Here is a 14,980-nt window from a genome sequence, read left to right on the forward strand (position 1 = left end):
TGTACTTTTTGGTCACTTTCTGGTCATATTTTTGACAAGGAAATGGTGTCCACACCCAACAAAGAACTTCAGATTTAGTGAATACATTCATTATTACATAGTTCATCACAAGTGAAAATATAAAGATGTTTCTTGGGTGTGATAATAGTTTTCTTGATGGAAATATGTTGGAAAAAACAACAAAATTTACAATTCTCATCAGTTTTTGTTAAATGACGTAAAATTGAGGTACCATTATGATGTCATTACAATGATTTACCAGTAATGCAAAAGACTTATTTTTCCTCTTATTTATGTATTTTACTATATTATGAACAACTTTTATGTTATTACAGCAAAGTTGATATTTTTAGGCAATATTCATAGCTTAATGTCCCTACACCTTTGTGGTATAATGGTTTCCAGCTGTTGTTGTTGTGCGTAGACATTTCATGTCTGAACATTAACTTGAGTATAAAGGAGCAAACATTTGATTTTTATTTGTGTGTGTGTGGGGGGGGGGGGCTAGGATCATCAAGTTTGAAGTGAAGAAAAAAATAAAAAGACAGGATGATAATGTATGGTTAAAAAAAATCCAGGATTAACATTTGAGTAAAAGAAAAAGGCAGAATGTAAATGGTAGAAAAATCAGGGTGTGGTTTAAAAAAAAAAAGATCCAGGACAGACTAGAGTAAAAAACAAAAAGCCTAATGTATGACCAGTAGGTAGCCAAAAGCACAAATTTTATATAATTCTGTGTTTTCATAAACTTCAAGTAATTCTTTGGTCATTTTAATGCAATATATTTTTATGAATCCCTATGTGTTTTCAAAGTTGTTATAATAGTTTACAAATTCATAATGAACATATTTAAAGCTTAGTATTAACTTTTCAGTTGTATTTAAGCTAGTAAAAGCCCTTAATGCCTCTACTTGAAGCATAATTTGTTTGATACATATATAGTATGGCATATAAGTCATGAAATTGTATTGTGAGAGGAGTAGGGTTTAAGTTTGTACTTAACAAAGTTATAAAACCCTACTGGTAACTTTTGCCAAAGGGAACTTAAGGTTTGCACTCTGTCCATCTGTACAACTTTGAAACTCTTCTTTTCAAAAACTATCTTACAGAATTCAATGAAAGTTAGCATAATTGTTCCTAAGGGTATCCCACACAAAATGACTGTTGGGATTTTTGATCCATGAAAAAAACATGGTCCCTGTTACTAAAAATAGAACATAGGGGTCAGACAGTAGTTTTTTGCATTTATCTCCAAAACCGTTAGGGTTAGCCAATTCTTTCAACTGCTGACATGATCCTTATCAAAAGGCCTACAAACTTGGTTAAATGTTCCTTAGGGTATTCTGCATAGAACTGATGTGGGGATTTTTTTTTATCTGTCAAAAAACATGGCAGCTGTTTCTAAAAATAGAACATAGGAGGCAGACAGTAGTTTTTCGCATATATCTCAAAAGCCATTAGGCTTAGGCAAATTTTGAAGGGGTAAAAGTGTTTAGCATGATGAGATCTATCTGTAGTTACATTTTGGTTTAAATCTGTTGAGCATTGTTGGAGTTACTGCCTTTCTTTGATGATTTTTTGCTATTTTTAATGTCAACACATGTATTTTTTTCTGCAGATCGCAATGAAAATTTTGGCTTTTTGAATAAGTTTTGATATTGGCCCTATTAGTGGGTAGAATCCTAGGAAAAATTGCCAAGATCCTTTGCGAACCCATTGAGGATAGTTCTGTTAACATGTAATTTGCAAATCTATTGAGGATAGTTCCTCTTTGATGTAATATGTGAACCCATTGAGGCTAGTTTAGTTTATTGACTGGCTTCCTGCTCATTTGACATAAACTGCCATTTAAATATATCATCTAAGTAAGATGTCATAATTTATTCTCTATTAAGTACATGTGATAAATGATAGGAAATGATGATAAGATAAATGTTAGCACAAATAATCAGGGACAACAGAAGTCTACCTCCTCAGTACATATACAGGATCACCAACTTTAATGTCTCCCTCAGTATCAAGTGCTGCATTCACTCCAAAACATGCCGAATCATACTCCTTTCTAAATCTGTACCTTTTAACCAAGAAATATTAATATGAGAATACAATCAGATTGTTACATATAACACAAGGTGAAAATCTTGTTTAAAATTAGCCGTCTTGAGTGGATCACTATCTGTACAACTACACTAGAATATACCTTTGACTTGCATTATAAGTACCGAAAAACGATTTCATCATGATCTGTAGTCATTAATCAATATGATTTTGATATTATGTGTGGTTTTATCAAAATAAACAAAACTTTGCAGTCCAAATGTACATTTTGATTAGAAATATAACATATGTTCAACCATGAAACCCAAAAATATTCAAATTTCAGGATGAGCAAATTTATAAATTCAAATCTATGTTTTAATGAAATATAACAAAGATGTTCATTAAAGGAAAAGATGTGTTTTATCATTCTGTTTCTTAACTTAAAATTTGTTTACTAATGTGGTATCATCAGCTGCAGTATCCTCTACACTACCAACTATGTACCAACGTTTGGCTTATAATTTCTATTTTTTACTGTAACTGTACTGGTGTAATGACTACATACATAACCACACAGAGTTTTTTTCTGGCTTTTTAGACCATACTGTGAAAACAAGTAGGCCTACTGTATATAGTAAAAGTCTTAGCAAATGCATCACTGTATTAATACTGAAAATGAAGTACTGAAACGATATAGTAAAAGACAATACTGAAAACCTACTGAAATTTAAAGTACTGAAAATTTATTGTGAAACACAGTGCTGAGAGCATACTGTAAAACTTAAAATGTTAAAAATTTTTAAAAGTAATGGAACAGCACTGTAAGTAACAGTATACTGTGACAGTACTGATAATCATATATAGTTCATATAATCTTTCATGACATTTGTATAAATTTACCATGTCCCAGTTGTTCAAAACACTATCAGTTGGAACAGCTGTATAGGCTGAAACCCAAGTGGCAGATCCAGTGATTAGAACCCCTTTTGTTGGATAATTCTGTTGATTTTGTGCAAAATTAGAGCTAACATGAGCTTGTTGGCATAATGTTATCTACATGCTTTTTTTTTTTTTTTTTTACTAATTTGACTACAAAAAAAATAGCTTACGATTTTAATGTTTCCAATGGCTGTCTTGTAGGATCTTTAACTCCTATATATGGATCGACTGTTGTGAGACTGCACCTGAAAGTCAGCATAATCTGTACAGTTGATTTACAAGTCCTAAAAATTGTTTATGAGAAAAGCTTCACAATGACATTATTTTCCATGTTGTTCAATTTCAAGAAAATGTTTGTCTCAAAACTTGGTCACAGCAATGAAAAGAATTTGAAATATTTGTGGTTCTACAACACTTTAAAAGCAAATTAGCTTTTTTTTCTTTTTTTCTTTGAAAGTTGTATTTATTTTGGTATGAAATGACATTTTTGTTATCATTTAATATTATTAATATAGTAAACCTATGTCTTAGTCCACCTCTTACCTTGCACAAAGATCCAATAATCTAAAGAAGACAGAATCACCAATTCTCATTTCCAACCAAGAATCCTTGAATATAATATTAAGAGTGTGGTTGTTAAAAAAAACCTGAATATTCATAGAATTGAGAACCATATTTTAAGTTAAACTAAAGCATCATTTATTTACTAACTGTATGGTAAAAATCTTCAATTGTGGTTTGAATTTTATCATTTAACAATAGTTCCCCAGCCCAAGGATAATCTAGGACTGCTTTTCACCACCATTAACTTTAAGCGTTGTGCTAACTGAAATCATTTTCAAGTAGAATGCACAAAGGATACTTAGATCTTTATCAGAAACACCTTAAATGCATTGGTGTATCAAATAAATGAGGAGAATACTATGGAAGTTACCATATACAATGTATCAGAAATCATACAAATATACTAGATAGATTATGATTGAAGATTATATTCTTTCTTTACAATGTTGCATAATTTTGAAGGGGGATGTTTTAAAAATGGTAGCTGACTAGTGACGCTCCTCAAAAATGGTAAAGCTGTAACAACTGTATCAAGTGTCTACAGAGAGCACCAACTGGCATGGTACACTAGATTTACATAGCAGCTAGTAAATATTTTAAGAGTAAAGCAGACAAATTTAAGTTATGTATACCTCGTCATAAGTTACGTATACCTCGTCATAAGCTTTGTATACCTCGTCATAAGTTATGTATACCTCGTCATAAGCTTTGTATACCTCGTCATAAGTTATGTATACCTCGTCATAAGCTTTGCATCCAGTAATAGTAATATTAGGTCTAAAGCTAGTCATTGTTACTTTCTTCTCCAGTCTACTGTTCAAATCGTCTAAAGAAGATTCCGATAATATCATATAGGCACCAAAGTCAGCAAAAGCAGCCTACAATTTTCGATTAATTAGTGCATTCAGAGAGATAAACATTTTATTTCTTTTGAAATCTTCAAGTAAATTTTTGGTCCTATATATTAATTTTTATCGCATTATTTATTGCTTTGTGATATCAAGTCCAAGACCAAATTTAGGCAGTTTAGAACAAAATGGATATTTGAGTATGTTTTCTGGTGTTTTTTGTTTTGTTTTTTTGTTTTGTTTTTTTTTGTTTTGTTTTTTTTTTCTTGTTACCTTTTGTCAATTTCGGATATTTTTCCCCACAATGTCCAATTTATTTACTACATTTACATCATGATACTTAGTTGAAATGAATCATTTCCCCATAGTGTGAATAGTGTTTGACGCATGTCACGGAGTTGCATTACTGTTGCTACATTCTAACTTGCAATATGACGGGTGGTCCTGGCGGAGCAGGACATGCTTACCCGTCCGGAGCACCTGATGTCACTTCCGTTTTTTTTTTTTTTTTTTTGGTGAATTTCATATTGCTAGTCCTTCAGTTTTTTTGTGTGACGTTTTGTTTCCCTTATCTTCAATTTTAATGAAAAATCTTTTTTATTCGGTTTGCTACATTGTATAAATGTAGACTGTATGTTCCATGTATTCACGTTTGGGCCATCCTTTTGACTATTTGAAAGTGAATGTTCATTGGTGACACTAAAACTGGCATGCATATTCACTTAAATAATAGTTCAATGGTAAAGCTAAAAATGAGTATTTAAACAATGTAATTGATTGCTTTAAATATGGCTATTTCAGGCGAGACAAAGAAGCAGTCTTTGAAACGTAATATCTTCAACAATTAAGCATAGTCTACGACACTTTGAATAGTCAGAGTATGTCATTTAAACCTTAAACAACTGTCTCGTGAGGACATAAATAAATGCAAACAAAAGGCTCCCATGAGCCTGAATCGCTCACCTTGTTAAATTTTGCCTTTCAAGGGCAATAAATTTAACAGGATGTCCAACAATTTTGCTTCAAGAAGACTTGTCATAAGGCTCATTTCAGCAACTGAAAGTTTCTTTCTACCTATCATAGGTTCATGACATTGGTTGAAAACTGTAAAAAAAAATGTCATTTTTAACCATTCAAAGGCAATAACTCTCACAAGGAGTTATCTGACAACTTAAATCCCTGGAGACTTTTGTAGGCCATATAATAAGGATTATTTCAGCAATTGAAAAAAATTGGCTAAACCTCATGGTTTTGGAGATATAAGATGTGAAAAACTATTGTCTGACCCCTATGTTCTATTTTTAGTAATGAGAGCCATGTTGTTTTTCCACTGATCATAAATCCTTTTGTCAGTTCTATGCAGGATACCCCAAAGAACATTCATACAAAGTTTGGTTCTAATTGGTCCGGTAGTGTCAGAAAAGATTTTTGATAGAGATAACATTTAAAATAGGAACAAAAAACATGGAAAAAGAGCAATAACTCCAACATGGCTTAGGTGTCACTAACCACTTCCTGGTCAAATGGCCACCCCCAACCCCTCCTTATGTAGTACCAAAAACACACTGAATCTAGAAATATGCATTGTAAGTGATTATTGGTGTGTATTCTGATCAAAAGTAGTCAAAATAAAGCTGAGAATGTGTACTTTAAAATCAAATTTGTAATTTACTACAAAAGTGTATGAATATTATTTACATGTGTGAGTAATTTGCCCCCATGCTGTCAGTTAGCAGAAAAAGAAAAAAATGTTGATTTTCAGCATTTTCCATTCAAGTAAATTTTGAGAGGTATTTCTACGGTCATTGTACCATTAGAATAAGATTTTGAAAGCCATATTTTCCAAGCATCGCAATGGTATGTAACTTTAAGGTGTCATTTGTCCTGGGAATTTACAGTGTAACATTGAAAATTACTTGTTTAACATGTGAAGTAATAGAAACGTTAGACGTGGTTAGTGGACCCTTTTAAAACGAAAATTTGACGACAGTTAGATCTCATCATGCTGAACATTTTTACCGTTGTCAAAATTTGGCTAAGCCTAACGGTTTTTGTGATATATGCGAACAACTACTGTCAGACCCCTATGTACTATTTTTAGTAACGGCGGCAATGTTTTTTCGACGGATCAAAAATCCTCACATCAGTTCTATGCAGGATACCCTACGGAACATTCATACCAGGTTTGGTTCCAATTGGCCAAATAGTGTCAGAGGAAAAGTTTTGAAAAATTGTTAACGACAAGACGGACGCCAAGTGATGGTAATAGCTCACATGGTCTTTGGCCAGGTGAGCTAAAAATGTTTTGCGCCTGATCAGTCTCAAAACTTTGATAGGAAGACACACATTTTTGTCACGTCTAAAAAAATCTTTGTAACTGGCAGATTTCAATAAAAAAAATTCAGATCTATTAAGTTCATTCAGAAGACGAGCAAGATATACTCTTGAAATTCTGATTGTCTGGCAAGCTATTCTCTGACTTGGTGCCTAGAAATTGTTGAAGTAGAGCAAGATACATGTATATTAAATTTTAAATGCAAAACTATATGTTTTTGACTTTCAAAATAGCATATCATGGACTTAGTCCCATATACCAAGCATTACTCTCTCCCAATTATATCTCCTTTAAAATCGTGGGATCTCTACAAATATTTACAATTTTATTCAATATAATGACACATTTAGATTTTCTGAGAAACTCATTTTTGGTGTTCCCCAAAGCAAAACATAGAACTTTTGTATGCAAATATATATAAATCAAATATACACAACAATATATACACCAATGAGTATATCATTTGCTTATGTCTGCCTTTGATAAAGGTACACTCACTTACGGCATGGTTCAGCTTCAGAATTAATGTTTTGATCTTGAACTTTGTTAGTTTTATGCTGAAGAAGGATATCAGTTATCCGAAATATTCAATATAAATTTTAATCATTCAGTTATGTTGAACACATTTAGATGTTCATGTATATTCCTTCTTCACCTCTGGTTCATAATGATGAAAAAATATATAAATATCCTCTGTTTCATAAAGATGAAAATTCACACCATTAAATGTATAAAGGAGATGTAATAATTGCAACAATTTCGCTGACACATTTTTTCCTGGTCTTTTTACAATTAGTGTAACACGAATGTCATTATTTTTTCAGAATTAGTGTGTCAATATTACAAAAAAATACCTGAGACGGCTGTGACCCTTGCGGAAGAACATTATTTCATGGTTGATAAAATTGTTATTGTTATAAATTACCAGGTCTCCTTTTATGGCTGGGTTGTAATTCGGCTTCACTGCCAGAGACGAATCCCTTTTCGCCATTTCGTTAGTTGTCACCACAATTGAAGGACCCTCATAACCTAAATATTTCTGGATCCATTTCTCTGCTTCCTCGCCACAGTGTAGACCAATAATATAATCATCCCATACCCTAAAATGTCATAAAAATTTGTTTAATTCACTCCATGCCATTGCATACCTTTGAATTAAAAGAAAAAAAGGTTATTATAGAAAACAAGCACACTGACAAAAATTGTCAAAATAGATTCGTACATTTGTTGACCCAATTGTAAACCTAAGTTTTTTTTTTAATTGTATTTGCCGCCAACATCAACAAAAAAACGGGGATTCGGACGTGCGGCCAATTCATTTTTTTTTTTCAATTCAAATTTGTATACAAATTTAAAAAATTCATAAAATTAATACTACATATGAGGTATGAAATGGATTTGTAATTGAATTTTGAATTCTACTTCAATTTAACGCATCATTTAGTTAAATGATTATTTACAACTAATGTATTCACAGTTACTGTATAAGTCAAAATCAAATGGTTATCATGCCCCATTCAAAAGTTATTCATTAACAACTGGCCACCTATAAATAAATTAAACCTGATCTAAAACCGTTCTAGACGCACGTCCGTATAAGCATCTATTCCTAATATGTAGACAAACCCCGGAACCAACTTATTAACTAGCTACTAGTATATATAACTCGAATAATCCGAATTGCTCATTCTACTTACCTACATTTTATGAGCTTTGAAGTTTTACAAATGATCGGAAACTTTGGAAGAACCAATGTGGTCATACCAGGTGCATCTAAGTGTAGTTCAGTATCACGAATGGAAGATTTTATTAAAACTAGTTTTGGTTCTAAACGACCTGACAGAAAAGCTGAATCTTTGCGGATAACCATCCAATGCCTGAAAAATAAAATACTTCGAATGGCACCGCTTGATATGGTCACAGAACGAAGCCTTAACAGTTGAGACAAGAATGGACATACCATTCAAGCTCGATACTTCAGTATTATTGCGCAAGGTTTTCCACATTGGCTTCACTATTGAGGCGTAGCCGAGGTCCAATATTTCTAGCCGAGGACCAATAACTCAGCCAATATGGAAAGCCAATATGGAAAAAATTGACTAACTAGTCCAATACGTCAATATGATGTATTGGACGGCTTGATCCCGTATTGGACGGCTTGATCCCGTATTGGATGGCTTGATCCCGTATTGGACGGCTAAATCCCGTATTGGACGGCTTGATCCCGTATTGGACGGCTAAATCCCGTCATAGCACACTTTTGTATTTTGTATTGTATTGTCAGTTTTTATCATATTTAGGCTAATATTCGAACGTTAGTCTATAAAGCTCCATATTTTGATCGCAACTAAATATTTGACAAATAATAAGAATTCGACAAGAATTAAAGTGGTCCCTTTTTGATCCCTGATTCATGAATGGTTCCAGTCACAAACCCAAAAATAAATCCCAGCATTCCTTTCACATACCTACTTACTTTGTGTTTTTTGATCCAGAAAACAGGATTAATGCTTTTATCTGGCCCTTCATTCATGTACAGCTCTAATTACATCCTCCACAATATCAACCCCAGCCTTCCTTTGGTGATTGGCATCTTTTAGAGTAATCTCAAAAAGATCCATTCACTTAAAGTAACTGTTGACTACATGAACGTGAAAGATACGGTATTCCAGACAAATACTCCAAGGGAATTGAAATGGAAAAGCAATATTACGTCTTAAGAAATAATCAACTGTTATAACAGAGGCATGTCTCCCCTGCTGCACGTGAACGCTGATATTCAAAACCTGACTAATGGTAAGAGTGTTACTGGTTTAATACATTATGGACACAAAAGTGGATAGATTCCTCAGGTATAGTTTATTGTTTGCGCGTATGAAACTGTGACTAAGTATTAAACTCGAATTCAATGGACCGTGATTGCGTACGCGTATGCGTATGCATGAAATGGATACAGAATTGTCGCAGAGTGATGCTAATGCAACTACATACCAAATATGAGTGGTTCATATCAAACTGACCTAATGAGAAATCTTAACGTGAACACCGGAAACACAATACTTTAATACCTTAGTCTCGCTTTTCACAGGCGAGACAAAAAGAACCAGAGAGCTGTTTGGTATAGTTTTGAAATTCACTCATACCTCTATTCCTTTGAAACATGAATCAAATGCTTTGCGGGGGCAGTTAGATATACCCGCAGAGGTCGAACCTGAACAGATAGAACAAATATGAACACATAATTCAAGCTTGACAAAGCTGAATTCGATTGTGATTAAATATTTGATACCAAATATATCGAAATAAGAAAGGCTTACATCAATTAAAAAACAATTAAAAAAAGTTTAATGAAAATTGCTTTAAGCGTTTTTAAGTTATTGCTCAATTATGGGAAATTACCCCTTTTTATGAATAAAGTCAAAAAACTTGAAAACGGAAAAAAAACCCCAGAAATTCAAAATATTTAAGGAGGGAGCTAATATAAACTATAAACTACTTTCCAAAATTTCATGAAAATTGATGCAACCACCATTGAGTTTAGTCCGAAAACTGAGAAACCTCATCTTTTTATGAATAAAGTCTGATTGCCCTTAATCGCAAAATCGGAAATTTACAAAAATTGAAAGGAACCTTACATTAATATAAATAAGCAATTCACCAAAGTTTCATTGACATTGCTTCAAGTTTTCTTTAAGTTATAGTCCGAAAACATAGAATAACCCATTTTTGTATAAAGTCACATAACTCAAAAACCAAAAAATCAGAAATTATTTGAAATCTAAAAGAGACCTCACCTCAATAGAAAGAAACAATTTACCAAAGTTTCACAAAAATTAGTGTCAGCAATTTGAGTTATTGTGCGAGGTGTAGGCGACGGACGGGCGGACTGATAGGCAGACAAATGGACGCCTGTATATCATCATACGTCCCGTCAACATAGACGAGAGTATACAAGTAAAATATCTTATAACAACGCTCAACAGACAAGTAAATACATTACATCACAGAAAAATACCCTCAGAATGCAGTCAAAGGTGCCCGGGACAGTTTCAACAAGTACTATCTTTAAAAAAGGTAGCCGATGCATTTTCTCACATTGTTCATTGTAGCAACTGAAAAGGTGTTCCTTTATCATACCCACTTAACTTACTTAATGTTACTAGCTATATAGCTGAGTATCATGTGACCAGACAATTGTTTGAATCATGTGGAATCGGTAACTACATATGACCAACCTATTGTGGAACTCTAACGGTTGCTGATGACATCACACTGGTCTCCAATTGTCTATATGAATTACAGTCTATGCTCTCCTTACAGGAGAATTATGTAAATCTAGAATAATACTCTATTAATGAAACTATATCAACAATGTGTTTCCAATAGGTATACCAGCAAGTATTCATTTATGTTAAATGACTGTGAACTTCCAAAATCAGACTCAGCTTCACATCTTGTAACAATAAGGGACTCTTCCTCCAAATCTGGAACATCAAGTAACTCTCTGCGGGACAAATTTGCCATTCCGGAAATGGCAAATTTGAAATGTTTAAAGAAAAGTGTAGTAGGATTTTGTTTCTGATCATATAGTACTTTAGTAGCCTAAGCATACATGACATGCAAACAGATGAAAAAACTATAAAAAAAAAAGTTATTGAGGATTTAACTCAGGTTTCCCATGGGAAAATTACTTTTCCCACAGGAAAATCTGGAGTTCTTATAGGAAAACCACAGATTTCCTACGGGAAATCCACATTTTCCAGGGGAAGTGTGGACTCTTCCCATGGGATATCTGATAAGCTATATTAATCATTCTAAAAATCCATTTTTTCCATACTTTCAAAATTACAAATAACATTTGATTTCTTTAGATAAATTTGTTTTAACCAAGTGAGGTAATTTTGTTGCATGAAGCAAAGGGGGAATAATCTTGATGAAATGTTACACATTTTTTTTTTTTAAATATCACAAATTGATTGTACCTTTAATACTTATACTGTTTTAAAAAATCCATTAAACCATATCATGAGTTTTGATAAAAAAATAACAATTAAAAGAACATTTTACAAGAAATTGAAACAAAAATTTGTTTTATGTGTATAATTTCTTCGAACAGAAGTATTACTGTTTATGTAATATCTACAACAAAACAATTTGAACAGCATGTCAAAAGGTATAACAATCATCACACGTACAAGTTTTTTTTTTCTCTCTCTCTTTTACTTGTCACCAGACACATGCGAAAACAAACAAGTGCACACCAGTGATGATTAGGATGTATGGCTTAAGGAAAAGAACGTAGGCCAGAAAGTCACAGTCTTGGTTTTAGTGAAAATTTGGACAAAAGGTCTTACATAATTATTTTTTGGGGAATTGTCCACAAAATTATGTTATTTTATTGAATTCTATTCAATATTTTTTCTGTCTTGAATGCATATAAACAGATGGCCGAAACAAATGATTATATTAATTTAACGGGGAAAGTTCAGTTTAAACAAAGATTATATGTTTAGCATGATTTTTTTATAGATCGGGGTTCCGATCTCAGGGACACCCTCTGGATACGTCACTGTGTTATTAGCTTAAACGTAGGAAAAAAAGTCACAGAAAAAAGTCACGGAGAAAAAGTCACAATACATGAAAATAAATATTATATTCAAATCTCAATACTTCTATTTCTAATTTTATTAAATCTACGACATATTTGAACACCTTTTTTTCAAGAGTATACCTTTTCAAGATACTTTACTTAATTGGAAAGAAATATGGGTGTGTTCCCATTTCGCCTTAGCTGTGAATTTCAGGTAAAAAAGGTAAAAAAAAGTACTAAGGCGAAATGGGAATTTACAATAAATCCATTATAAAAACACAGTTATTAATTTATGGCATGTTTTGATAACTAAATAAACATAATTAAGAAAACAGTTAATTTTTCTTTACTTTTTTGTCTATTTTAATGTGATTTTATACATTTTTTGCATATTTTTCTGCATAAAACATAAAATATTTCTATGTAGAAAGTATTTTCAGTACCGTGACACAGAAGACCGTCTACGCCGTTTGAAGAACTTTGTGGAGTATGGTGACGCAGCATTTTACATCTTGAAGCTTGATTAGATAACAGTTTAGTGACAATTTAGTGCTATGAACTTTATGAGTTTTGTGATCATATTGTGATATTGTTTTATTCAGATGAACATTTCATGCTTATTAATGCACTATAAAATAGTAAACACTATTGTGCTATTTAAAAACTAATATTGTGCTAATTTTAGTAATGAACTATTGTGCTTTCTTTTGTCACTGTTTGTGAAAATATTCCATTTTGCCTATTTATTTAGCTTATTGTTTTCCAATGACAAGTTTTGATGTAATTTTGTTTGTGTTCAATTATGATTTTGAATGAGTATGAGAATGATGTATGCTTTTGAATGGAATTTGTTATGCTATCTATCACATTAATTACATGCCAATAAAGCATAGAAATTGTTACTTTAGTTATTTTGTGCCTATATGAAGTTGAATAAGATATGGTGATATAAATAAAATCTTAAACACCTAAAAAACATATAAACATTACACAAAAATATACAATTACATTTGTATTAAACAACAAATTAACAAATAAAATCTATGTTTATATAGTCGTATAAACACTAATTACTCTTGATTAGATGTTTACATAGGTTCCCATTTCGCCTTAGTTTATACAAAATTGTACTAAGGCGAAATGGGAATATTTTTTAGTATAAGAATTCAGAGCTAAGGCGAAATGGGAACAAGCCAGAAATATGTTAACTGTCAACTTCTATTATTAATTGTCAAACTCTTATAATCATATAACATGTATTGTATCTGTATGTTTGTTTGTTTGTACATGCTTTGGATTATTGTAATAAATTGATTATTTAAAGACAATAAAAACATGACAAATAAACTAACAATTAATCATTTCTGTTTGAAATGAAGCCATTTCACTGTAACAATTATTTTAACAATTTACATGCATCCAGAGTAACTGGATGAAGCCAGATCTGTCAATTACAATATGACAACACATCCTATTATATTGTGTATATTTGACATGTATATTCAAATTTGTTTGTTTTACAATTGTTTCATGTCCATTGCATGTTGTTTTGAAAGGGAAACCCAGACAAATTGGCTACAAATGTAACTTTCAAGAAGCCCTACTTTAATTGGGACATTTTTATGACATCCTCTATGGCTTCCATCATTTTTGCATATAATGTGGAGCAGATTTCATATGTCATCACAACCAAAATGGAAATCATCAGAAGCAACAAAGGCGGTTTGAAGCTCTGCTACCAAGGCTTCATGTACACCAAACATGCTACCAGAAAGACCAACCAATGGTGGAAGTACTCCAAAGCAAGAAACACCATGATAGATCAAGCCAGCAACACCAGAGACAAGCTTAGCCACATATCTGTCCAAGTTGTTGCTCAGAGTGAAGACGACGTCCAAGCCCTGATGCCAAGAGAAGAGAACTGTAAGAGAACTATGCGGGACCAACAACCAGCACCTCCAGTTCCAGCCACACTAGCAGAAGTCAATATGTCAGATGTCTTTAAGAAAACATCAAACCAAGCTTACTTTCTACAGTATGAAAGCGGCCCAGAGTCATAGAACGGAATCTTAATCTTCTTCTCACCAGACAGCCTAGAAAGATTAGCAGATGCCGAGACATTCTAAATGGATGGAACCTTTTCTGTGGCTCCCCGTCCATTCAAGCAGCTGTACACAATCAGGACCCCATTTAAAGACGTATCCGTGACAGCAGTCTACGCCTTCCTACCAAACAAGCGCCAGGAGACATATACAGAACTCTTCCAGGCCATCGTTGACAAATGTAACAACAAAAACCTTCAACTCAACGTCCAGGCCATAGTCACAGACGCCGTTCTACGTGCTGTTGCAGCTGTATTTGGCCACCAGATTAATCACCAAGGATGCTTCTACCACCTGACACACGCCACATGGAGGAAGATACAGCACCTTGGTTTGGTCCCACTCAGACTCCTTTGTGGTATGATAGATGGTCTTGCATTCCTACCAGTACCTGATCTGACCAATGGTATGCACCTTATGCCCAGATGACCCACCAGGGTCAGCAGAACTACTAGACTACTTTGATGCTACATATGTGAGTGGTGTACTACGACAGCAACATGCAGACCAGGGCCAAGCCAGACTCCGGAATGTCCATGACGCAACAGTGAATGGTGACGCC

General features: G+C 33.2%; 1 protein-coding gene across 5 annotated transcripts in view; it reads right to left on the minus strand.

Annotated features, from left to right (window-relative positions):
- Window positions 1-1,866: 1,866 nt before the first annotated feature.
- LOC148624156 (mitochondrial amidoxime reducing component 2-like) overlaps window positions 1,867-14,980 on the minus strand; it is a 33,468-nt gene continuing 20,354 nt past the window's right edge. The window contains exons 1-7 of one of the 5 annotated variants that reach the window (XM_088566699.1): window positions 9,203-10,019; window positions 8,424-8,603; window positions 7,652-7,826; window positions 4,281-4,421; window positions 3,523-3,587; window positions 3,150-3,224; window positions 1,867-2,074 (exon numbers count right to left, since the gene is read on the minus strand). In XM_088566699.1, the coding sequence (XP_088422825.1) occupies window positions 1,966-2,074; window positions 3,150-3,224; window positions 3,523-3,587; window positions 4,281-4,421; window positions 7,652-7,826; window positions 8,424-8,603; window positions 9,203-9,255 (798 nt within the window). In that variant the 5' untranslated portion in view covers window positions 9,256-10,019 and the 3' untranslated portion in view covers window positions 1,867-1,965. Of the gene's footprint in view, window positions 2,075-3,149; window positions 3,225-3,522; window positions 3,588-4,175; window positions 4,422-7,651; window positions 7,827-8,423; window positions 8,604-9,202; window positions 10,020-14,980 lie in introns of those variants that run through there. The other 4 variants (XM_088566697.1, XM_088566695.1, XM_088566694.1 and 1 more) reach the window with 4 other exon arrangements.

Source organism: Perna viridis, chromosome 2 (genome assembly GCF_037379345.1).
Source record: "Perna viridis isolate PV_CMFRI_1.1 ecotype Kerala chromosome 2, ASM3737934v1, whole genome shotgun sequence".
In the NCBI taxonomy this organism is placed as follows: Eukaryota; Metazoa; Mollusca; class Bivalvia; order Mytilida; family Mytilidae; genus Perna; species Perna viridis.